Source organism: Leucoraja erinacea, chromosome 29 (genome assembly GCF_028641065.1).
Source record: "Leucoraja erinacea ecotype New England chromosome 29, Leri_hhj_1, whole genome shotgun sequence".
NCBI classification, from domain to species: Eukaryota; Metazoa; Chordata; class Chondrichthyes; order Rajiformes; family Rajidae; genus Leucoraja; species Leucoraja erinaceus.
In genome coordinates, this window is record NC_073405.1 from 17,357,362 (window position 1) to 17,384,664 (window position 27,303).

Below are 27,303 nucleotides of genomic sequence, written 5' to 3' on the forward strand. Positions count from 1 at the left end.
GCGCGCGTAGGCGGCTGAGCGCGGGGTTGACTTTGTTTGATTTTAACGGATTTTTTTTCGCCTCTCTTCCCTGCTGGGGGGAATTTTTTTTTTTCCTCTCTCGTCCTCTTCCTCAGCTCGGGTCCCCGGAGAGACGCAAGGAGCCGCTCGACACACTCACCCCGTACGATTACGGGGCTCGGAGAGAGTAAGTGTGCCTTTATCGAAATAGAAAATAAAACCGGCAAAGGGGGCCGGGAAACAGGCCGCGGCCATGCGGCATTGGGCCTGCGATGGCATAAGCCAGATAAGGCCCTGTTTGGAGTGGGCTGATGTACCTGATGTAGAAAAGTGGTACAGTCGAAGTCAGTAAGAAAAGGGCGGTGATAGAACAAAGGCCAGGATTTCAGCGGGGAAGCCAACAGTGACGCCTGGGCTCTGAATAGCTCAAGGGAAACGGTTCAATAAATCCAGGCCGAGGATGTACTCCGTCGGAAGAGGCCCTTTTCAAATACGATACAGGGGCTAGAGATTTTTTTTTAAAAAAGGTCTTTGGCTACGGGATGTTGAGGCATCGGTACCTTCATCCCATCTGTTTGTTTTCAGTAGGAAGATATGGCGGAACGAGGCATTGCACCCGACAGAACAATGCGCCCATACCCGGGTCAGCTGCCTTTATAACCGACACTCAGCCTTTTATTGCACAAAGGGCTTTAAATTTTGCGTAATCAAAAGAAGACCGTCTGGATTTAGGAAATAATATTTTAATAATGGGCCCAAAATATATGCAATATATCTTCCTTAGTTTAATTAAAATTAACTCGCAATTCCCACAAATCATTCATTGGGAATTTTAGACTTGTTCGAGGTCGTTCAAGTGTGCCTACCTTTTCCAGCCCATAATTTATTCTCTACACACTGTCACTAACTCGCCGCCTTAATTTGTTTATAGTTGGTTCGGTTCCATTCTCATCCCTCCTTTTAGTTACAATTAACTAGATACAGAGTAATTGCATGAATGAGTTCATCAAGAAGCCCGTCTTTTCCAAGTAAAAGTAAATGAACAAACTGTTTCTTGTGCCTTTTAGATTTTCTATTGTTGCGACCCACATAAACGCTTCTCGTCTTTAGAACGGTCTGACAACAGGAGGACTTTCTTAAAATGTTCTTTGATGTTCTCTGCCCCAGAAGCCAGTGGCTGATTGAAATGCATTCAACCTTGGTAGATATTTAAGAATGCAAGGAGATTGGAGATATCGGGATAGTGCAGGGAAGAGCAGTCGAATCAGATGAAATTAGATAAATAGTTTTTTTTAACATTTTATGGTAGTGGTTGAGGGTGAAATATTGACTGGGTCTTCCGAGTGAGCCTCTCCTATACATTTGAACAGAAGATGAACATTTTGGCTGTTAGCAAATACTGTATGATAAATCAGTCAAAAACATTAGCTTTAAGTAAATGTTAATATTTTTGCTTATTTCTTTCCTTGTAAAGTTAATTTGGTTTAGGGATGACTGCTCCTGTTGTCTATTGTGTTTTAATTCATTTATCCTGAAGGATATTTTGAACGTCTGTATTTCAACGATATCCACTGTGTGGATAGCTGGCTTCCCCTTGGTTTGAATTTCCTGGTCAGAAAATAGTTAGGATTGATCAATGGAAAGATTTTTGTCATTTCCACTAAGAAAATGTTTTTGAGGATGGTTGCATGTCAGTTTAGTCTGGGTATACTGATTCCTATTCCATGAATGAAATAGGCTGGATGTAGAATTATTTGAGGCACAAATCTTTCGTTTTTGGTGTCCAGTTTAAGAATTTAAATATTTAAGCACTGACCGTGACAGGTAACATTATGCCATAGGTGTTACACTTTATTGACAGAACCAGAAATGTTTTTTTTTGGATCTTTCAATCCATATAATACAAACAGTTGAAACGGTTAACAAGTCGAGAGAATGAAGCTTGATTGGAAAATTTGTCTTTACCTGTTTGCTGCCACCGTGTCTGTCAAGTAAAATGGAATTTCCACAGAACCATTTTGAACTGTAAAATGGGAATTCAGGATATGGAGCGGCCAGTTAGTATTTATTGAGCACATGAATTTCAGTGCAAACATTTTCCATTTTTGTTGAAGAAATATTATACCTGCCAATTTGTTACAAAAATCAATACAAAATCAAAAACAATAGATCCATCAATATGAACAGTGCTGATGTCACTGCTCAATATGCCAATTTTAAAGCCCATGAATTGCATCTACATACCTGTATGAGGAGAAAACATTCATGCTTTACTTGAATCCCTGCTCTCTTCATCGGTACAATTAGTTTCAAATACAATGGTCCACATAAGTATTGTTTTTGCCACTTGGTTTGTGAAACCACATTAACCATTCACATTCATTACACTTACCCGTTGGCTGATATTTGGATTCAGTGGCCACTCAATGTATGTCCTGTTTCACAGAGAACACAGAAATGAATGTGGAAGCTCCATTTAATTAATCCTCCCTGGAAATTACTGCCTATCCTATTCCTGCTTCATTAATTGCAGAGATAAAATACTGTGGAACCCAGTGAGTCGGGCAGCATCTTTGGAGAATATGGATAGGCGACGTTTTGGGTCGGACTGATTGTGGTTGGGGGGGGACAGGAAAAAGCCAGAAAATTATAATTGGATACAGGGGTGAGGTGGAACATGGGTGCTCCTCCGGGTAGGTCACAAGGGAGAGAGGGGAGGGGGGAGGATTCACTGGTCATACCATTGGATTTTCAGCTACCCAAGTGTCTATTTTGTAAACCAACAACTGCAGTTCCTAGTATCTAAATAATTGCAGAATTGTTTCTGTCATGAAGTTTCAAATGGCATTTGGACTGATAATGGATAGGAAGAGTTTATGGTATATGAGACTAGCCCAGAATAACAATTTAGTCAGCATAGCCATGTTGGGCAGAAGGGCCTATTTCCATGCTGCATAATTTCTTGTCAGCAATCCAAAACATATTTTGTATCTAATCCCACAGTTCTGCAGTAGTAAGTTAATTTGACGCAGTATTCAAGATTATTTCCCTGTATATTTTCAATACGAAATGTTTGATGTCCAAATTTGTCTGTGGATCACTATTGGAGTTGATAGTGTACTGCTCAGAACCTGAAACCGTACAGATAAAAATACAGGACAAAGTTAAAAAAAAATCTTTCCACATATGGGTGCAGTCTGGTGTATACAGTGGCTTTTACATGGCTACATTTGGAGGAGATATCAAGCTGAACTTGTTGATGCTGTCAGTTCTCCATTGCTATTTTTATTACCACAAATTTTAAGGCACCAGAGAGTGCAATTATTATTCACTTGTTTTTTTTTCAATCCAAGAGCACAAAGGAGTACACTCAATCATGCAGCGAGTAAAATGTTTAATGCTGATAAATGTGAGGTGCTACACCTTGGCAGGACAAATCAAAATAGGACGTACATGGTAAATGGTAGGGAATTGAAGAATACAGTTGAACAGAGGGATCTGGGTATAACCGTGCATAGTTCCTTGAAGGTGGAATCTCATATAGATAGGGTGGTAAAGAAAGCTTTTGGTATGCTAGCCTTTATAAATCAGAGCATTGAGTATAGAAGCTGGGATGTAATGTTAAAATTGTACAAGGCATTGGTGAGACCAAATCTGGAGTATGGTGTACAATTTTGGTCGCCAAATTATAGGAAGGATGTCAACAAAATAGAGAGAGTACAGAGGAGATTTACTAGAATGTTGCCTGGGTTTCAACAACTAAGTTACAGAGATTGAATAAGTTAGGTCTTTATTCTCTGGAGCGCAGAAGGTTAAGGGGGGACCTGATAGAGGTCTTTAAAATGATGAGAGGGATAGACAGAGTTGATGTGGACAAGCTTTTCCCTTTGAGAATAGGGAAGATTCAAACAAGAGGACATGACTTCAGAATTAAGGGACAGAAGTTTAGGGGTAATATGAGGGGGGGAACTTCTTTACGCAGAGAGTGGTGGCGGTGTGGAATGAGCTCCCAGTGGAAGTGGTGGAGGCAGGTTCATTGGTATCATTTAAAAATAAATTGGATAGGCATATGGATGAGAAGGGAATGGAGGGTTATGGTACGAGTGCAGGCAGGTGGGACTAAGGGGAAAAAAATTTGTTCGGCATGGACTTGTAGGGCCGAGATGGCCTGTTTCCGTGCTGTAATTGTTATATGGTTATATGGTTAAAAGTTGAGGATGATCCCATCTGTCTTATTATCCCACCAATTCCACTTTCTTCAGAGTCCACCAAATTACTTTCTTTCATGTATTTATCCAGTTCCGTTTTTAAGGCAGTAATTCTCTTGCTACTATTCTCAACAATAAATTATAAATCATAATAAAAAATTCTGTTGGTGACATTGTCCATGAACCTCATGCTCAGAATCATAATCTGTTAAACTGGCCCTTGAAACATCTTATAATGGGGCTTTTTTCTTTGTATTTTATCCAAATGATTCATGACCCTACAACCATCTAACACATTTCTTACCACAATTGAGCACACCACTATTGTGGCAAAAAATAGTTTTGTACAGATTCAATATAACTTTGTACTCTGTCTCTATGAATCCCAGGGCCATTTATGTTACTAATCAGGCACTCAATATCATGTGAAGATAAACACAAAATGTTGGAGGAACTCAGGAACAGGTAGCCATTCGTTCTGTCCAGAGATGCTGCCTGTTCCGCTGACTTACTCCAGCATTTTGTGTCTATCTTCGGTGTAAACCAGCATCTGCAGTTCCTTCCTACTCACTTAATATCTTCTGGTACTTTCAAGAATGTATGCCATCTTGGACCTAGATGCTTCTGCAAACCTTCAAAAGTCTGCTATTTAATCTATGATGTTTATTAATCTTTCTGCCAAAATGTTCATTTTCATATTTGGTTGTATTAAATTTAATTCAACCAGCTTGTCTGACTCCTCTTTTCCAAACTGTGATGGATGTATATACTTTAATCTTTTCACAGGTGAGCTATTTTGTGAAATGTCAAACGGCCACTCCTGCTACAGTAACGGTTACCAAGCAGGGCTTGATCTCATGGCTGAAGACTGCAAAGATCATGGAGATGACAATGCTAGAACTAACTTAATTGTCAACTATCTGCCTCAGAACATGACGCAGGATGAGCTACGGAGCCTTTTCGGTAGCATAGGTGAGGTGGAGTCTGCCAAACTCATTCGTGACAAGGTTGCAGGTAAGGGTCTTCTGGGTAAAAGTTCTGCAAACTTTGTATTTTTATTCTTGGATTTATATGCAAATGTTTGTTTTGCTACTGAATATGTCATTTTTTTTCCAAACTACTGTTAAACTCAAGTTTGCTTCTGCAGAATTGCATTGGGCAATTTACTCCTCACTAAGTAAAAAGTAACATTATTTGGGAAAGTACTGCTGCCAGCAGAGCAATATTGTATTTGGGGTATTACCGCAAGTTTGTTTTCTTGCAGATTGCATTTGTGAATGATGAATTATGCAGTTTGGGGTGATGTTTTGACTGACAAAACATTTATTCCTTGTATTGAGAGGATTCTGCTTTGTGGAATTTGGGGACCGAGCCATTAAAATAAAAGGGTAGAAAAGCTTTTGCCATAGTCTATCTTAACAAGTAAACTGTATTTAGAAGAATGACAAAAATGTATTACTCATCCGTAACTTTGGACGCTGTAAATTGTTCAATTTTGTTAATCATCAAGGCAAGCTGTATTTATCATAAAATATGCCCGTTATAGACAATAGGTGCAGGCGTAGGCCATTCGGCCCTTTGGGCCAGCACCGCCATTCAATGTGATCATGGCTGATCATCCCCAATCAGTACCCCGTTCCTACCTTCTCCCCATATCCCCTGACGCCGCTATTTTTAAGACCTCTATCTAGCTCTCTCTTGAAAGTATCCAGAGAACCGGCCTCCGTCGCCCTCTGAGGCAGAGAATTCCAGAGACTCACAACTCTGTGTGAAAAAGTGTTTCCTCGTCTCCATTCGAAATGGCTTACCCCTTATTCTTAAACTGGCGCCTGGTTCTGGACTCCCCCAACATCGGGAACATGTTTCTTGCCTCAAGCGTGTCCAAACCCTTAACAATCGTATATGTTTCAATAAGATTCCCTCTCATCCTTCTAAACTCCAGAGTGTACAAGCCTAGCCGCTCCATTCTTTCAGCGTATGACAGTCCCGCCATCCCGGAAATTAACCTTGTAAACCTACGCTGCATTCCTTCAATAGCAAGAACGTCCTTCCTCAAATTAGGGGACCAAAACTGCACACAATACTCCAGGTGTGGTCTCACTAGGGCTCTGTACAACTGCAGAAGGACCTCTTTGCTCCTATATTCGATTCCTCTTGTTATAAAGGCCAACATGCCATTCGCTTTCTTCACTGCCTGCTGTACCTGCAAGCTTACTTTCATAGACTGATGAACAAGGACCTGGTGATCACACCACCTGGAAATTTAGATTATTTTCATGCAAGCTCAAAGTAGCAACTTTAGAATTAAAAATAGGAGTATGACATCTGGAACCATAAGTCTGCTCTACCATTCATAAGGGCCATGGCTTGTCTCCTATCTCAGCTCCATTTTCCTGCGCTATTTCCAACTGCCTTAATATCCAAAAAGATATATTGTTTTATTGGACACCGTGATCAATCTCTGATTTGAATTGTCTCAATGTCTGAGTATATTCAAGGTAGAGAATTCCAACAACTCGTCGTTAAACCTGAATAAATATCAGTCCTAAACAGCCGGCCTCTTATTCTGGTTGTTCTACATTTTCAGTCAGGCAAAATGATCTTCGTGCATCCACTCTGTTGAGGCCTATAAGAACTTTTTAAAGTGTTGATGAGATCATTTCCAATTCTTCTAGGGTGTACAGTTTTACAGGCCAAGTCTCAATGTCTCTAATAATGTATCCATTGACTATAGCCATCTCCCAGAATTTGGGTCGAACATCATTGGGTCCATGAGATTTGATCACCCCTATTTGTCATTGTTTAAAATTTTATTAATACTGATATCCGTTGGCTCCTCACACTTGCTAGTTTCTAGCATCTCCAGAATTGTTTGCAGCTATTTTGTCTTCTACCCTTCTACCCATTTGTTTAATTTGTCTGCTATTTCCTTATTTTCCTTTGTAAATTCTGCCAAGGACCCACATTTGTCCCCCTCCTACTATTTCATAACAGGAGAAGCATATAGGTAGTTGCATTGTTACATAAGCTATAAATATAATCCTGACTGTAAACTAAAATTGAGATTGATAAATGTAATTCAAACAATACTAAGGTGCTTATATTTTACATCTAGCGTGTGGAATACTCAGTAGATTTCTGCTGGTTTGGTAACAAATGATATTTATAGGTTCATAAATGAAAATAGTTTTTGATTTTCATTTTTCTTTGTAAATTTCCAGGAAAGCAACATTTTCTAAAATATATAATTATAGACCAGATTGAATATGAGAACATAAAGTTCGTCTTTTATTTTATTTTCATCTCTTGGACAGTTTCTCATTTTGCTTAATTTGGGAACTATACGATGGTTATTAGCAAGTCTCAGTAAAGATGGTCTTCAATAACCCAATGTCACTGAATGAGAGATCTCTCCCGGTTGCAGTTAAGTTTCCAAATGATTAACTTATTTTACTGCAAAACATTTGATTCGGTATTTTTTTTTAAGAATTTCTTGTTGCATCATTTAAGATGGTTGCTTGTTAACCATGACCTTCACATATAAAGTAGCGGGTCAACATTAGTAGCTGTTTCATGGTATAAACAAAGATACTTATGTTAATAGTAGAAATTGAACAGTAAGTCATGACCTCTTAGAAAACTGCTGTTCTTTTGTAAATGTTCCTTTTATGGCCAAATAAAAATAATACAATAGAATTTGCAATATTCATGATTTGTAGACTGAGGTTTATAATTTGCCTAAATTTTCAGATGTGTTGCTAATTGAGGTGTTTTGCATTTGTAACTTACGCAAGCACGTCGCAAACACAGTTGGGCATTTGGATTTTAACAGAAATCGTAGGCATGCTTCTCCACCCATATTTTCTCAGTAAACATCGTTCTTGAATGCTGTTTGTAATAGATACCATATCTCTGAATACATCTTTAAAATATGCTTTATACATGTATGAGCAAGATATTACAATGATATTCACCACTAATCCAGAAAAACAAAACTGTTGTACAGAGTAATCATTGAGGAAAAAAGTTTGTGCTGTTTGCTGCACTAGATTACTTTTACAGTAAGTGCAACCAACCAAAAAACATGTTTTGAGCCCCTATGTGCAGATGTGAAGTTATCCATTGCACATCTATTTCTGGTATAGTATAGAAAGGCACTTTTTTTCTAATAGCAGATAATTAGTTTTATGATGGGTGTTTAAATGTATTTTGTTTCAGTGCAGCTGCATATTTTGATCCATTTTGTGCAGCATGATTATAGTTTATTGTGCTTAATTCTTGTGTTAGCCAATATATTTGCTCTTAATTCAGAAATACCTGGATTTGTGAGATCTTCATCCCGGTACGAGGAAAGGATGTTTCTATTGCCAGCCAATAACACAGACCTATTTCTTCCCCCCACTGCCATCTTCACTAAAGCACAGCAAAAAAAAAAAAACAGAATCACCAAATAATGCTTGTATTTGATTCTTCGTGGTCTTTTTTTACCCAACTCTACCATACCTCACTTCTCCTAAAGATCTTTTTGTTATCCAGCTATAAAAGATAAATACATTAAGGGTGGAGCTCGAATGGTATGTATCTATCAATGTGAAGATATCGCATAATATTTTGATTATTCTCTGCAAACCACATTTTTAAATGATAATTCTAGTGGTATACGGGTAAATCAAGTTCTATGTTAGTGGTACATGATGATGATTTCCTCTCCTTTTTTTGTAGCATACAGGTTCTCCCCAGGTTAGGGCAAGGTTTCATTCTGCAGAATTGTTTGGAACCCAAATAGGTTCCTGGCAATATAGTAGTTAAGCAGGGCGTCAAACTCAGCCATTCAGATATGCTGCAAACCAAGTTCCATCTGGCAGAGGATACCTAAAGCCCAACAATAGAGGCAAATCCATCCCACTGGTCTCTCAAACACTCATTCACATGAATGGGTTGAGCATTAGTCACCTGGGGTGGAAATGTATGCAACAATTCCTTTCTAGCAAATTTCATAAGGCAGCACAACTGATACCAAATCAAAAACATATAGGCAATTATTATCAAAGGTGAATAACACTCCTTTCATCTGTGATGCATTATGTTAGCTCTCAACACCTTATCCTTACAAGCCACCCAGTTCTTGCTCATCTTTAAACAATTCACATTTGAACCATTTATGGAGCAGATGTTCTTTTGATTTGTTCATAGGTAAATGTACGATGTGGGTGATACAGAGCCAAACAGACAGGTAGGACCCATCCCTGTTTTCTGATGAATTAGCTGCCTTTCATTGGGGCTCCAGTGGGGAACGACAATTGGGTTTCTGGTTTCCTTGCATGGGGAAGGAAAAGTAACCAATTCAGTAACTCTACATGTATAGAGTAAAATCATGAATAAAGATCAGGATAGAATGTCTTGTCAACTTACATACTTTCTCCCATGGTTGCTATCCCCTACCTCCAAGCCATGCCCAATGATTATCTGAATGAAACTGAGGTATTTGATCTGTTGCAACATTCCACGCTGCTTATCTAACTGCTGGCAGGAGCTGTCCAACATCTGCTGCAAATGTTTCAATTGCAAGGAATTCCATAATTTTTCGAGACTTTTTCATTCAATCTATACTATACCACCTCCCAAATAGAGAAAAGAAATATAGCTTTTAGGCAATGTGTATCATGAATAATCAGCAATGAACAAATTTAATTTTTTGATACCTGTATGTTTGTATTTAACAGAACAGCATTTGCCGCATATTTAAATTGCAATGCAACTTTGCGTTTTTAAACCCATAATTTTACTTTTGTAAAGTAAATGTGTACCTAAGCGTAAGCATGTTTGTATATGGATATTTATCTTCTGCACAAATTGGCTATGCATTTGTGTATTTAAAACGCTAATATTTTTAATTATTCCAAACTAATGTGTAGACGTAGAATAATTAGGAAACAAGGCAAAATAGGCAGATTTCTGGTTCAATTTTACATTGGGAGAGAACAATCTACTAATTTTGTTTAAAGTGGACAGGTTTACAGAAATTTACCTGTGCCTCTTCCTTTATTCCTTTTTGTGTTCGGTGATCGGGAAGGGTATATAAAGTGTCAACATCTATATTGCTCCTAACCGATGAACAAATATTTCTGTGTTCTTTAAGTGGCAGCAATATTTTCTTTATTCAGTGGTCATTTTTTCCCTTATGATCCCATTTGAGTCTGCCTTAATGAAACTGAGTTTGGGTCACATTTTATTTCAGTAGTTGGCCAACAATAGGAATGGTATGTATCTATCACTGTCAATTAGCTTCTCATCGAAGCAATCCTTAATATCCAAGTGAAAATGATGCTGAGATTATTTCACTAGAAGTTAAATATTTACCAATAGTCTGGGACAAAGACCCATCATTTATTTATTTACTTCTGTACTCCACAATTTGAAATTTGTAATAGAAAAAATTGCGCGTGGTTAAAGTGCACATTGTCAGATGTTAATAAAGTATTTAAAATTTTAATAAATATATGGTGACACAATTTTTAATAAACCAAAACATTTTGGTATCACCATGTAGAAATTACAGCAGTAATGATACATAGTCTCCCCATTTCAGGGCACCATAATGTTTGGGACACAGCGATGTCATGTAAACGAAAGTCATGTTTAATATTTTGTTGCATATCCTTTGCATGCAATGACTGCTTGAAGTCTGCGATTAATGTTCATCACCAGTTGCAGGGTGTCTTCTCTGGTGATGCTCTGCCAGGCCTGTATTGCAGCCATCTTTAGCTTATGCTTGTTTTGAGGGCTAGCCTCCTTCAGTTTTCTCTTCACCAAAAAAAAGCATGCTCAATTGGGTTTGGATCGGGTGATTGACTTGGCCACTCAAGAATTGACAATTTTTTAGCTTTGAAAAACTCCTTTGTTGCTTTAGCAGTATGTTTGGGATCATTGTCTTGCTGTTGAATGAACCGCCAGCCAATGAGTGAGGGATTTGTTTGAACTTGAGCAGATAGGATGTGTCTATACACTTCAGAATTCATTATTCTACTACCATCAGCAGTTGTATCATCAGTGAAGATAAGTGAGCAGCCTTCAGCAGCCATACATGCCCAGGCCATAACACCCCCACCACTGTGTTTCACAGATGAGGTGGTATGAAGAAGAAGAAGAAGAAGAAGATGCTTTGGATCTTGGGCAGTTCCTTCTCTCCTCCATATTTTGCTCTTGCCATCATTATGGTGTAAGTTAATCTTCCTCTCATCTGTCCACAAGACTTTTTTCCGGAACTGTGGTTGCTCTTTTATGTACTTCTTCGCAAACTAACCTGACCATCCTATTTTAGCGGCTAACCAGTGGTTTGCATCTTGCAGTGTAGCCTCTGTATTTCTGTTCATGAAGTCTTCTGCGGACAGCGGTCATTGACAAATCCTCACCTGACTCCTGAAGAGTGTTTCTGATCTGTCGGACAGGTGTTTGGGGATTTTTCTTCATTATGGAGAGAATTCTTCTGTCATCAGCTGTTGGGCTGCCAGTCCCTTTGCGATTAGTAAGCTCACCAGTGCTCTCTTTCTTCTTAATGATGTTGCAAACAGTTGATTTTGGTAAGCCTAAGGTTTGGATGATGTATCTAAGTTTTATTCTTGTTTTTCAGTCTCATAATGGCTTATTTGACTTTCATTGGCACAACTTTGGTCCTCATGTTGATAAACACCAATACAAGTTTCCAAAGGTGATGGAAAGATTAGGTGCTGAGAGCTCTCTTATACCATTAAGGAGGCAATTAAACACACCTGAGCAATTACAAACACCTGTGTCCCAAACATTGTGGTGTCCTGAAATGGGGGGGGTCTATGTATAAACACACTGTAATTTCTACATGGTGAAACCAAAATGTATAAATATGGCCTTTAATAAAATCTGACTGTGCACTTTAACCACATGTGATTTTTTTTCTATTACAAATCTCAAATTGTGTAGTACAGAGGCAAATAAATAAATGATGGGTCTTTCCCCAAACATTATGGAGGGCACTGTAAGAGACAGAAGGAAGCCATTCAGGCCTTCATGCCTGCATTGCCATTCAGTAAGATTATGGCTGTTTTTTTTTAATTTACCTCGCTGCCACTTTCTTGCACTTGTCCCATGTTGCAAAATTCCACTCGTATCCAAAAATATTTGAAAAATGTACTTTCCAACTCAACAAGAGTATAGGCTTGATTTCTCTGTACAAGATGTCCTCTTTCTTGAGTAAACGTGGTTTCCAATAGCTTTGATATCAATCCCTCACTTGCATATCCTCGTAGTTTTGCTCTCACTCCTCCTCCCCCACATTGGAACAAGAATATATTTCCTCTGGTCCTTGCCTTTCACCCCACCAGGCACACCATGCAACACACCCTTCAGCATGATCCCACCATCAATCACACCTTCAAAGCCCACCTTTTTCTGACAGAGACCAATCCCTCCGCAGCTGTTTGGTTCACACATCTTTTCTCACCCAATCCACCTCCTGCAGGTAGTTTCACCTGCAACCACAGGCGATGTAACGCCTGTCCCTATACCTCTTCCCTCGCATTCATACATGAATCTCAGCAGTCTTTCAAGGTGCAACGGAGGTTCACGACGTGCATCTCCTCTAACCTCATCTACTGCATTCGGTGTTCCTCCTTTACAATGGTGAGACCAAGCATAGACTCAGCGACCATTTGGCCGAACATATGTACCCAGTCCGCGAAGACCTGCTTGATCTCCCGGTTGCTAACCATTTTAGCTCCCAACCCCATGTTCCACTGAACACCACTCAGCCCGTCTTAACCTACCTGATCTCCCGGTGTCTCAGCACTTCAACTCCCCCTCCCATTCCTAATCTGACTTTTCTGTCCTGGGCCTTCTCCATTGTCAGAGTGAGGCCCAGTGCAAATTGGAGGTACAGCACCACATTTGGCTAGTTTACACCGCAGTGGTGTGAACATTGACTTCTCTAACTTCAGATGGCCCTTGCTTTCTTTCTCCATCTCCTTCCCAGTTTTCCCATTAGTCTTACTGTCTCCGACTACATTCGATCTTTGTCCTACCCCCTCCCCCGATATCAGTCTGAAGAAGGGTCTCGACCCGAAACGCGCCCATTCCTTCTCTCAAGAGATGCTACCTCACCAGCTGAGTTACTCCAGCATTTTGCCTCTACACAGACTAACCTTTCTGTCCTGGGCTACCTCCATTGCCAGATTGAGGCTACAAAAATTGGAGCAACAGAAGTCGTATTCCTCTTGGATAGCTTACAACCAAACAGTATGCATATTCAATTTTAGATAACTCACTTACAAACAAGAATTCTACCACTCCCCCCCCCCCCCCCCCCCCCCCCCCCCCCCCATTCCCTGTGCCACCCCCTGGACTCGGGGCCCATTTTCCCCATTTCCCAATATTCTAGATGTAATAACATGTGGGGTTTATATAAATGCAGAAAGATCTCTTTAGTGCTCAAAGGCTAGTTTACCATTTGCCTTTCATGCTCCCACATCCATGTTAGCATCACTTTATTCGTATACAAGATCAACTAAGCCTGAAAATGCTTTTTTATTTTTAATTTTTCGCACCCAATGAATAACCTCACATTTTCTATATTATATTCGTTCTCCCACCTCCTCACCCATTCACAGCTTATCTGTATTGCTCTAAAGCCTCCCTGCATACTCCTCGTAATCTACACTGATACAAATTTTGTATTATCAGCGAACTTCGAAATATTACAATTTGTCCACTCACTAGCCATCAACATCTCAAGCCTGGGTGCTTCGCCTGCTGCTGTACTCTGATGATACCACTATTGTTGGCTGAATCACAGGTGTTGGTGAGTCAGCGTACAGGAAAGAATATAACATCTGTGATTGGTGTCACAACAATAACTAGTTCAATGTTAACATAACTTGCAACTAATTAACTTCTGGAAGGAGAGATCGGGAGACTGCGTTCCATTTTTAATTGGTGAGTTGGTGAAAGATAGAAATTTTTGGGCATTGATGTGTTGGGTGACTTGTCCTGGGCTTAGCTCATAGCTGTAATCACAGAGAAGGCATGCTTGCTCCTCTACTTTCTAAGAAGATTAAAGCGATTCGGTCTGTTACTGAATACTTGAACAAAATTCTGCAGATGTACTGCAGAAAATATCTGACTGATTGCATCAAGGGCTGGTGCAGCACTTCAAAGCAAAAGACTCGGATGTCTCTCCACCATTCAAATCATCTGCATGAGCCACTACTTCAAAAGGTGGCATCCATCATCGAGGATCCCCACCATTATGCTCTTACCCTCTTGTCACTGCTACTATTGAACAGGAGTAACAGAAGCCGGAAGTCCCACATTGTCTCATTCATGACTAGCTTTTGTCGTACAAATTTGCATAATCCTTTTTTTCTAATTGTGTTGGCGCCAATTTTTATGGTTTAAAATCGTGTATATATTGTAAACTTAAATCTCATCCATTGTTTGCACACTGTTCCTTTTAAAGTGGTTTGCGAATTAATACTCAAAATAGTATAGTTTGTTTAGATGCAAGTGTCCAGGTTTCAGACTAAATTGCACTAAATTTGTGACATTCTATCAAATCGCTTCCCTGAAGGTACTTAATCTATCAACATCAATTACCCCTATCTCTTTGTACAATACAATCATTCTACGATGTACAGGAATGATGAGTTCCTGGGAAATGTTTTTCTAACAAAATGGCTAAAATCCATTGAATATTATGGTACAGTTTATCTAAATGGGTCGAATCGGACAGGTGCTTAATTATGGCACAATATAGATTTATAAATTGGAGATAGGAACCACTCAAGAATCATTAGTGAAACTAGATCTAAAATAACCAATTCCATTATTGTTCCTCAACACAGTCCTGATCATGGAAAGCATCTTCTATGCAGTATGTCTGATGTCTGTATGTCGATGAAAGCTCTGTGATTGTTGCCAGCATCAATAATTATTTTGTACTCTGCTCCTGTATTTTCCAATGCTGTTCACAGCGCTGTGGAGAACACCTGGCTATTGCTTCTCTCCTTTTTACTTTGCAATGTCTTTTTTTTCTCACATTCTTCTTGCACTCGCTCTTTCTCATGCTCTCTTCCCTCCATCTCCACCCCCTCCCCACGCCCACCCTGCTCTTCGCCATTTGCTCATCCTTCCTGTAGTGCATGCTCTACCCACAAAGGCTCCAGGAAATTAATGCGATAGAAATTCTTATTTAGTGATATGAATGTATTTTGGTCGTTCATATTTGTATGAATGAACAAATGTATGTTTGTCTGAAGGACATTCCCGACCCAAAACTTCACTTATCCACATGCTTCAGAGATGCTGCCTGACCCGCTGTTACTCCAGTACTTTGTCTTATTTTGTAAATGAACACATGCATTTCCTTGTTTCTACTCTCTAATGTACTTTTATGTTCTCACAGTGTTGTCATTGTACTGTAAATGTACATTGCAAGTGATGGAATGGACAGTGTCACTTCTATACTTGGTTGGGTTTATAGTGCAGTTTCAGTTTGAAATGAAGATGGATTGTGAGTTACGGGCCTTGTTTTATTCAATCAGTATAATTCTTGAGGTGGAATTTGGTGCCATTGATCGTTTTTCAGTTGTAATATATTGCTGATTTTGCTTGCAATTTTTATGCTGGAAAAGGAATATAAAATTCCAAAGGAAACTGATCATAGGATTGACTGGCTTTATCTAGAAATTCTAGTGTTGCAAGAGAGAGCTACTGCATTCTGTCAGCCTTTCCTTGGAACATGCCTCAACTCCTGGGTGTTATTCAGGTGATGTATTTTTGGCAAGTGTTAACAAAGTAGGATGGTGGGTTTGAGGAAATTTTAGACTCTAGGGTTTTCATTTCTGCACATGTTCAAGTGAGCAATTATTTTCACATAATGCAGCTGATAAAACGCTGTTCTAAGTAAATTAATTTAAATGGAATACGAAGAGATAATAACACTAAGGAAATGTTAACTTGGATGCTGCTTACCATACACTTTGTTTAAAATAGGACACAGCCTGGGATATGGTTTTGTGAATTACGTGGACGCTAAAGATGCAGAGAGAGCTATTAATACACTCAATGGTCTGAGGCTGCAATCAAAAACTATTAAGGTAAGATCTTAATATAATCTTACATGTGATATTTTCAAAAGAGTTCGATTTTGCTCTTAGGGCTAAAGGAATCAAGGCATATGGGGGGGAAAGCAGGAACAGTGTACTGATCTTGGATGATCAGCCATGATCATATTTTATGGCTGTGCTGGCTCGAATGGCCTACTCCTGCACCTATTTTCCATGTTTCTTGATATTATTTATGCCTGACCATATATCTGAACTATTTACTGAGGCAGTAGCTACCAAAACAAGGAAAATAATCTGTATTTTCCAGGGGTTCATTGTACATCTTCATTGCTTCCCTATTTCCTTATGATGTAATGAAGGCCATTCTATCCCTCAAGTCTTTACCAGCTCAGAGTATTTCTGTTCCCTTTTTTCACCTGTAGCCTATTCACTACCATATACCCATTAACAGCCTTTCAGATTCTCTCCTCAGCCTTCTACACTTTGGTTAATTTACAGTAGCTAATTAACTTAACTATCACATCTAAAAAATGTGCATTGCATCATGAACACTCAGGGTCTAAGGGAGAATTTGCAAACTCTGCTTGATAAGCTCTTATTTCTTGACTCAGTAGGATGACCCCATGGGTGTTTATGCCATAAATGATATTGAATGTACTGAAGAATCCAAATGCTGGTAGTTATAGCTGATTGCTGGATATGCTGCCCTGGACCCAGCATCTTTTTTTTGATTATAAGATTCCAAGTCTTGGATATTCCTTCAGGTATACCAGCTTTTCTTCCCTTGAGAGATGTGGAATTCAATCCATGAAAGTCTAGTGCTTTGGTTAACTAGCTCCTTGGCACCCTAGTCATTCTCATCAAACCTGTTCTGGTGTTAACTGAAGAAGACAAGAGTCTTCCTCACGGGTACTAATTAGGGATAGACTGAAGAGCTTTCTATGCAGTGTATTTTAGAGCTATGTCCTTTCCAAAGCCAATATGCTCATTATTACAGCGTTGTGGATTCGTTTTTGTGCCACTTGATAGCAATATCGGTGAACTCTTCCATCAGTTTTTGCTGACGACCGAGAGTAGACTGATGAGCGATAATTAACAAAATTGGATTTGTCCAATTACTTGTTGACAGGACATACCTGGGCAATTTTCCACATTGTCTGGTAGATGGCAGTGTTGTAGCTGTACTGCAACAGCTTGGCCAAGGCCGCAGTAAGTCTGGACAAGAAGTCTTCAGTACTGTAAGGGGAATTTTGTTAGGGCCCATAGCCTTTGCTGTATCCAAAGCCTTTAGCAGTTTCCTGATATCAAGTGTGAATTGAATTGGCTAAAGACTGCTGAGAACCACTGTGGGAGGCCAAGATGGAACATCGACATGGCAGTTCTGATTGAGGATACTTGCAAATGCTTCAGCTTTCATTTTTGCACTGGTGTGCTAGACATACCCATCGTTGAGAATGGGGTGTTTGTGGAGCTGCCTCCTGGGAGTTGTTTAATTATTCACACCAGGATGTGCAGAACGGTAGAGCTTAGACCTGACCCATTGGTTGTGGGATCACTTTGCTTTCTACTGCATGCTATTTGGCATGCATGCACTCCTTGAAGCTTCACCAGGTCGGTCCCTCTATCTGAGGTATGCCTAGTGCTCGTCCTGACATGCCCACTTGGTCTCTTCATTGAACCAGGGCTGATCACCTGGTTTGACAGTGTTGATACAGCATGGAATATGAGGTTGCAGATTGTGGGTAGTTCTGCTGCTGCTGATTGCTCGCTGTACCTTATGAATACCCAGTCCTAAGCTATTGGGTCTGGGTTTGTAGACTGCCCCATTTAGCATGGTAGTAGTGACGCACAACGTGAAGTTGGGATTCTGTCTCCATAGGACTTTGTGGTGGTCATTCCCACCAATACTGTCATGGATAGATACATCTTTAACAGATAGATTGGTGAAAATCAGAACAAGTACTTGAGTTGTACTATTTTGTTACTGCAGTTATTGTAAGTAACTGTTAACTTTGGCAATGGATATGATTTTTTTTAAATATATATGTATATCCTTTTGAAAGGTTTCATATGCCCGGCCAAGCTCCGATAGCATCAAAGATGCAAACCTATATGTGAGTGGACTGCCAAAGACAATGACTCAGAAGGATTTAGAGCAGCTATTTGGACGTTATGGTCGCATCATTACATCCCGTGTCCTTGTTGACCAAGTCACGGGTGGGTGACTTTTATATTTCTTTTAAAGATAAAAGGATTATTTCTACATGTACTTTTTGGTCATATTTATAACTTCCATATAGTGAGGTTCCAAAACTTCATAAAGTAGATGGTTTGTTAAAATTCACAAAATCTGAAATTGGAACCCAACAAGACCCTTGTGCAATATGTACAGCGCTTGGGCAAGGGGCAGCATACAGTCTGCTCAAAGAAAATACCATTTAAAAAAAAATAGGCTGCCTGTCTTCATTTAAAGTCATCCTAATTTAGACTTCTTTTGATTGGATATCCTTGTACTCCAAATTCCATAGCTGCAGGGCTGTTGAAAAGGGCTAAATTGGACATAAATACCTAATAACACCACTCGTGAGACAGGAAGAGGAGGAGTGGTTACTCTCCTACCCGGCAAGCTATCAAATAAACCATAACCCACCAGCCATCATCTGTTTATACAGATATTATGGAAAGGTAATTCAATTGGGGAATGTTACTAGTTAAGTTAATTTGCATTCGTAAATTGAATTAATAGGGCTAGTAATTTGTGTCTTTGACTTTTAAACTGTTGATTTCATTATCTCTATGACCTCTGATCTTTTGATAAATGCTGTGCTTATTTATTTCCAAGATCATGTGTGGATATTTTTTCAATAATCTCAATGCCACTTTGAAACTAATACAGTAAACCCACTCAATAAAGGTCCTCTATATAGTAGATTATGGTTATAGCAGACCAAGGTTCTGGTTGCATCCCTCGCAACCCCCCCCCCCCCCCCCCACATTGCATGCTTCCAGTTGCGGAAATAGAGAGAGTGAGTAGCATGAAGGCGACGTGAGTACCAGATCCGTCCGTGTGTGGGGCCAGGGGCTCTGCTCTGCGACTCCCTGGCGTGTGAATTCCAGCTTGTTTAACACCCCATCCTCTCCTTCCACCCCCAATGCTCCGTTTCTTCCCTCCCAATCTCGAGTTAAACTTTACTTCCCTCACTCGGTTGTAGCAAACATTTAGCAATAAATGGACTCTATCCTCGTCCAACCCCAGTGATCCTTTATTGCAAGGGTTTTCTGTGTAACGATGATGTATACCAGAACACATCAATGCACTGTATTGATAAACTGCACCTGAAGGATTGCTGGCACCCTAATCACTATATTGATCAATTTGATGGTGATTGTCCGTTTTCAGGTATGTCCAGGGGAGTGGCTTTTATTCGTTTTGACAGGAAATCTGAAGCTGATGAGGCTATTAACAATTTGAATGGGCACAAACCACCAGGTGCTGTTGAGCCAATTACAGTAAAACTTGCAGCCAATCCTAACCAGAAAACAAATGCATCCTTGCTGGCACAGCTGTACCATTCACCAGCAAGGCGGTTTCCAGGACCATTGCATCATCAGGCACAGAGATTTAGGTATGTTATTGTTACTCTTGCTCTATTTGGGGGGATGGGGTTAATGGGAATGAAGCAAAGAATACCTTGAATGATTGCTTGTCTCTTGTGGACTTAAACTATCTTTACTTTAGATGTTCTTGTGCAATGCTAACAATCTTATGTGGCCAAATGTGTGTATTTGCTTTTCAATGAGCACCAATTTGGAACTTGACTAACTTAAATAATTTATCGGATTTGAGTTCAGTTTACAGATATTGTTATAGTTAGTTCTGTGTACACTTATAGAAACCCGACAGCAATAGTGGGTATGGTTGAGCCATCTTGGATTAATTAGTAGTGCCGCTTTAGGCCAAATGTAATTGTTCGCAGCTATCCGATGGATCTAGTCCTTTCTGATTTAGATGGAGCCATTACTTCAGCACCTCTGCAGACCTTTGCAGTTCGGAGACCATGACATGTTTACTATTTTCCTTTATTTCCTGTTTCTTTTAATCTTTGTATTGTCTCTGCAACTATGGAGGAAATAATGTGATGAGTGTGGGACTTGCTAAAGAATTTTCAAAAAAATGTTGTATACTTCAGTCAAATAGCAATTTCTGAGCTTAATTTTATTTTTATGAGGATCTTGTTAAAGGGCAGCATTGTTGGATTAATTGATCTCCAAGATCCTCTAATGATTGTTTTAGGTAATGCTGGATAGTTTGGTTAAGTCCCACCAGCAGATTTCTCTCACATTTTGTAAGACCCAGACTGAATATGGACTTTGATTTCAAAACACTTTGGTTATGAGGTTAGGGAGAAACAAATTCATTGAGTTATTGATCTTCCATTGAGGTATTATCTTTGCAGATTAATACCTCGTTGGCCCAGCAAGGGTGGTTAAATCTTGATTTGACTAAAATATTTATGACCCGACATGGGAAAAGAGAATTGGTAGAGACTTGTTTTGGGGCCACCTTAGTGGGTGGCAGTCTGAAGGTGGCTTTTTTTTCTGGTGAGAAGGTGTAATTATTCACAGTTGGGAAGTGGCCTAAAATCGAAGTGGACTGGAACAACGTTGCATATGGTTTAGATTTTAAAATATTCACAAATGTGCTAAGTTTTCCACAATTTGCATTGTCATTTTTAGTTGCTTCCCACGTTTAAAAATCCCATTGTATTTTTCCCAGTGAAATGTCTGTCTAGTTATTTTATTACATTTATTCTATTTATTTCAAAGAAAATTGCATAAAAGGGTATTTGTTAGGAAACATTTTAATTGATGTTATGAGGTGGGGTTTTTTTTGTTTTGTTTAGTTGAAATAAAATGGCAGATTTATGTCATAGGAGCAGAATTAGGCCATTCACCCCTTCAAGTCTACTCTGCCATTCAATCATGGCTGATCTATCTTTCCCTCTCCACCCCATTCTCCTATTGTCTCCCCATAACCTTTGACACCTTTACTAATCAATAATCTGTCAATCTCTGCTTAAAACATACCCTTTTACTTGGCCTCCACAGTTGTCTGTGGCAATAATTCCACAATTTCACCACCCCCTGACTAAATGATCTCCCGTCTAAAGGTACACCCTTTATTCTGAGGCTGTGCCCTCTGGTCTTAGATTCTCCCGCTAGTGGAAACATCCTCTCCTAATCCACTTTATCCAAGCGTTTTACTGTTCGGTTTAAATGAGATCCTCCCTCATCCTTCTAAACTCCATAGAGCACAGCCAAGTGCCGTCAAACACTCATCATACATTAACCCAACCATCCCTGGGATTATTCTCTTCTGGACCCTCTCCAATGCCAGCACATTCCTCCTCAGATATGAGACCCACAAATGCTCGCAATATTCCACATGCGGTCATACCAGCGCCTTATAGAGCCTCATTATTAACATCCCTATTTTTATATTCTAGTCCTCTTGAAATAAATGCTCTCTTTGCATTTGCCTGCCTTACTATCGATTCAATTTGCAAATTAACCTTTTAGAAATCCTGTACCAGCACTCCCAAGTTTCTTAACAGTCCAATTTCTGAATCTTCTCCCCATTTAGAAAATAGTCTAAGCTTTATTCCTACTACCAACGTGCATGACCTCACACTTAGATACGCTGTATTCCATCTGCCACCTCTTTGCTCATTCTCCCAACCTGTCCAAGTACTTCTGCTGACTCCTTGCCCCTCCACCTATCTTCGTATCATCTGCATACTTGACCGCAAAGCCTTCATTTCCATCATCCATATCATTGATATGCAACATGAAGAATAGCGACCCCAACACCGACCCCTGCAGAACAACGCTAGTCACTGGCAACCAACCAGAATAGGCCCCCTTTATTTCCACTCTTTGACTTCTGCCATTCAGCCAACCTTCTATCCATGCTAGTATCTTCCCTCTAATACCATGAGCTCTCATCTTTAGCAGCCTCACGTATGGCACTGTATCAAAGGCCTCTGAAAATCCAGGTAAACAACTTCCACTGACTCTCCATTGTCAGTCCTGCTATTTACTTCATATGTTCATGTGATAGGAGCAGAATTGAACCATTTGAGCCTAAATCTACGCTGCCATTAAATCATGGCTTATCTATCCCTCAACCCCATTCTCCTGCCTACCCATAACCCCTGACACATCTACTAATTAAGTATCTATCTATTTCTGCCTTAAACATATCCATTGTCTTGGCCTCCACAGCCTTATGTGGCAATGAATTCCACAGATTCATCACCCTCTGACAAAATAAATTCCTCTTCATCTTCTTCCCAAAGGAATGTTCTTTAATTCTGAGGCTATTACCTCTGGTCCTAGACTCTCCCACAAAAGAAAACATCCTCTCCACATCCACTTTATCCAGGCCTTTCACTATTCACTTTCTCAGGCAAGATCTCCCCTTCATAAAGCTATGCTAACTTCGGCCTATCTTATGTGCTTCTAAGTACTCGGGCGTCTTATCCTTAATAATGGACTCTAAAATCTAAAATTGTAGTTGGGCTAACCAGCCTATAGTTTCCCCTCTTCTGCCTCACTCCCTTCTTGAACAGCAGAGTAAGATTTGCAATTTTCTAGTCCTCTGGGATCACTCCTGATTCTAGTGATTCTTGAAAGATTACTACTAATGACTCCACGATCTTTAAAGCTATCTCTTTCAGAACCATGGAGTATAGTCCATCTGATCCTGGCGACTTATTCACCTTCACGCCTTTCAGCTTCCCAAGCACGTTCTCGTTAGTAATAGTCACTCCACTCGCTTCTGCCTCCTGAATTTTAGGCACGTTATGGGTATCTTCCGCTGGAAAGACTGACACAAACGTATACAATTCATCTACCATTTCTCTATTCCCCATTACTACTTCTCCAGCATAATTTTCAAGTAGTCCAATGTCCATTCATAAGTCTGAGCTGCAAATTGTACGTATTTTCCGTATTTTGTACAGAGATGAGATTAGAACACGTGTACGATTTTGTGTTAAATATGAAGAAGGGTCTCGACCAGAAATGTCCCCCAGAGTCGCTGCCTGTCCCGCTCCAGGTTTAAACAGAGCGCTGTCAGTTTAACACGTGGGAATTTAAACGAAGAGCTGTCGGCTACAGCGTTATGGATTCAAAAAATAGCGCTACCAGCTGGAGCGCTATGGGCTTTACACATTGCGCTATGGCCATAGACTGTTCAGGAAAATTCTCGTATAACAATGAGTCTTTGGAATTCTCTTTCCAGATGGTAGTTGAGCCTTTGATTATTCTTTAGCCTAGTGGTGAAAGGTTACCAGTGGGGATTGCAGTTACATTGGGATTGGCCTTGATTTTACAGAACGGTGGGTGGGCTCAAGGGGGAGAGGGAGGTAGGGAATAAGAGAGGGAGGGAGAAAAAAAAAAGGAAGGAGAGGGAGGATTGGAGGGAAAGACGGGGGGGGGGGGGGGGAGGGGGAGGGAGGGAGGGAGGAGAAGAGGGGGGGAGAGAAGAGGGAGGGGGGAGAGAGAGAGAGGGGGGAGCGAGGGAGGCTTCCAAAATGGCTTCTACATCATCATCATCTGGTGCTAAAAGCAGGAAGCAGCCATTCAGACAGCAGTATACAAAGAGATGGTAATGAATGCACTGTCAAGTAAGAAATGCACTGTCAAGTAAGAAGACATGTCAATTGGTTGCAAAGTTATACATTCTTGTACTCTTACATGGGTATGACTGCACATAAAAATAACATTTTTTCAGCAAAATGGCACCGCGTAGAAGTGCTGATTTCCTCAGCAAAATACTGATTTTCAGGTACTAGAATACTGAAATGCTCTGACAAAACTTGGCATCTCTGACAAGTACTAGGAGCAGAATAAGGCCATTCAACCCATCAAGACTACTCTGCCATTCAATCATGGCTGATCTATCTTTCCCTCTCAACCCCATTTTCCTGGCTTTGCCTCATAACCCCTAACACCCTTACTAATCAAGAAGGTGAGCCTATCTTTTCTTGGCTATCGTTTACTCTTTATATATCTGAAAATAAATTTGCTATCCTCTTATATTATTGGTTAGCTTACCATATTTTCTCCCTGATTTGCCTTTTTATTTACCTTCTGTTGGTCTTTAAAATATTCTCATCCTCCAGCTTCCCAGTGATCCTTGCAATATTACATGCATCTTCTTTTAGTTTTATGCTGTCTTTGACTTCCCTCGTCACCACGGTCACCTCATTCTCCCTTTGGAATCTTTCATTCTCTTTTGAATGAAAAGATCCTGCATTTTCTGAATTGCCCCCAGAAACTACTGCCATTGTTGCTCCAGTCATTCCTGCGAGGGTCCTTTTTGAATCAATTTTAATCAGCTCCCCCCTCATGCCTCTGTGGTTACCTTTATCCAATAGTAATACTGACACATCTGATTTCATCTTCTCACTCTCAAACTGCAGGTTGAATTTTATCATATAATGCTCACTACCTCCTAGTGGTTCCTTTATCTTAAGTTCCCTAATCAAATCCGGTTTGTAACACAAAGCCAAATCCAGAATTGCATTTTCCCTAGAAGGCTCAACTACAACCATCTCTTAGGCACTCTACAAATTCCTTCTCTTGGGATCCAGTACCAACGTGATTTTCCCAGTCACCCTGCATATTGAAATCCCCCATACCCACTGTAAAATTGCCTTTCTTACGTGCCGATTGTATCTCCTGATGTAATTTGTACCCAACATCCTGACTAGGATTTTGGATACAAATTAGGCCTGTATGTAACTCCCATCAAGGTCTATTTACACTTGCAGTTTCTTATCTCTACCCACAAGGATTCCACATCTTCTGATCCTATGTCGTCCCTTACTAAGGACTGAATTTCATTTCTTACCAGCATAGCCACCCCAGCCCCTCTGCACACCTGCCTCTCTTTTCAATAGGATGTGTAATCTTTTATACCTAGCATGTGGTAAACGTTGCAGCACCAATTCGAATCAAGGTGACATACTTGAACCAGGTCAGTTTACTTTGGTGATAATACTTTCAAATTCCAGTGGGTTCATAATACGTTGTTATTAGGAGCAATTATGTACATGTAGAATGTAATAGACATGAGATTACTTGATTTTGCTTGGCTGTACTAATTGTAGAAGTGAAGGATATTAAATTGTTGGATAATAGTATTGGATTATAACTCTTATGGGTACAGTTGAGGTGTGCTAACTTGTGCATTTGTACAAACATGGTATGGATCTACTCCGATCAAGCATCTTAAAATTATTAGCTTCCACGTTGTCTTATGACCCGAGTTTTTTGGTGTCCTTTTGATTTTTTGAGGTGGTGTGAATTTTTACTAATTTCGATTTGTTTTTATTACTTTGAAGCTTTTGGCACCAACTTCTTGAGTTAATTTTCTTTGTTTTTTGTTAGGTTTTCGCCGATGAGTGTTGACAATATGAGTAGTTTGTCGGGTGTGAACGTTGGTGGTCACAATCCTTCTGGCTGGTGCATCTTCATCTACAACCTAGGCCAAGACGCAGATGAGGGAATCCTGTGGCAGATGTTTGGCCCGTTCGGAGCTGTGACCAATGTCAAAGTTATACGCGACTTCAACACCAACAAGTGTAAAGGGTTCGGATTTGTAACAATGACAAACTATGAGGAGGCTGCCATGGCCATTGCTAGCTTAAATGGTTATCGCCTCGGAGACAAAATCCTTCAGGTCTCCTTCAAAACCAGCAAATCTCACAAGGCATAATTTAAAGCTTAAGCGCATTTGTAAGCATTTGATTAGAAATACACTGCTGAAAGGTGAATAAGTCCACTTGTGTAAAGCAACTCTTATTGTTGTGACAGACGTGTTTTGTCTACCATTACCATAGAATAAGTGAAAAGGATTTTTTTATATTACTATTACTCTGGGATGCAATTAACAAGAAATGTTCAAATGTTTGATACCTTACCTTCCATATTACTTTTTTTCCACACACCCAATTAGGAGGAGAAATATTGAACTAATACCTTAGTTCTGTAGATTTTGAAGTAGATGACTTTAATTTGCAATAGCCTCTTTTTAGTATGTTTTGTAACTAGGAGTTCGTGATCGAATCCCTTGGTTGTAGGCAATTACATAATTCTACAACCTTTTTAGCATAGCTTCATATATTAGTGAACCTTTCTGAATTTAAATATGCCTGATTTCTTTCGTTAAAGTTAATCTGTTGAGAATTATTCATTTACACACTTGAACCATGTCTGTAGCTAATATTTTTCTGTACATGATATAAATTGTACCTTTGCTGTCCTCCAATTTCTCAAGAAAAACAGTGTGAAGAGTGAAAATTGCATTTGATTTGTTTTGCAGTATATAGTGCAAGAATGGAGTGTGGTAGCTTTAACCTATTTTGCCAAATTTCAAGGTGGAAGAACATGATTGGGAAGTTGTGTTTGAGAAGATTAAATGTTCCCGTAGGTTCCTGGAGATTCAAACCTTTGAACGTTTAGGTTTGTTGCACCCCATCTAGTGAACTCCATTGCATTTCTTTATTAACTTTTTTGTTTTTGCATAATTGACATGCTAAGCTGGGATAATGCGTCAGAATAGAAAGTACTTAAATGTTTTTCCATGCAGGTTAGCTGTCAACACAAAGCTTTGTTAAAATAGATTTAAAGAATAATCTAAAAGTTTTATCAAACTGCCTTTGAATTTTGTTAATGTTCTGTTATATAATTTCTTTTCATTTTGTTTCCTTTGTTTTGTTTGACTATTGATTTTACTTTTGCATTTATGATCATTAAATTTGTTTTGTTTTGCTCCAATTTTGTTTTGTTTTGGGGTTTTTTTTTTCTGTTTTAAAATTAATTTGCTGTTTAGTGCTTCAATTTTATTTTACAATTTATGGTAGGGTTTTAGGGACCAGTGTGCCATCAGGCACCTGATCTTTAGGTATCCTGCCAAAGATTTTTACACC

General features: G+C 39.6%; 1 protein-coding gene across 1 annotated transcript; it reads left to right on the plus strand.

Moving 5' to 3' along the window:
• Positions 1 to 41: 41 nt before the first annotated feature.
• LOC129711263 (ELAV-like protein 1) lies at positions 42 to 27,151 on the plus strand. The gene is made up of 6 exons (XM_055658787.1): positions 42 to 187; positions 4,995 to 5,222; positions 16,230 to 16,333; positions 18,367 to 18,520; positions 19,704 to 19,929; positions 25,763 to 27,151. Exons 2-6 carry the CDS (start codon positions 5,012 to 5,014, stop codon positions 26,088 to 26,090), a joined length of 1,023 nt encoding a protein of 340 aa, XP_055514762.1. The 5' UTR covers positions 42 to 187; positions 4,995 to 5,011; the 3' UTR covers positions 26,091 to 27,151.
• The last annotated feature ends 152 nt before the right edge of the window (positions 27,152 to 27,303 follow it).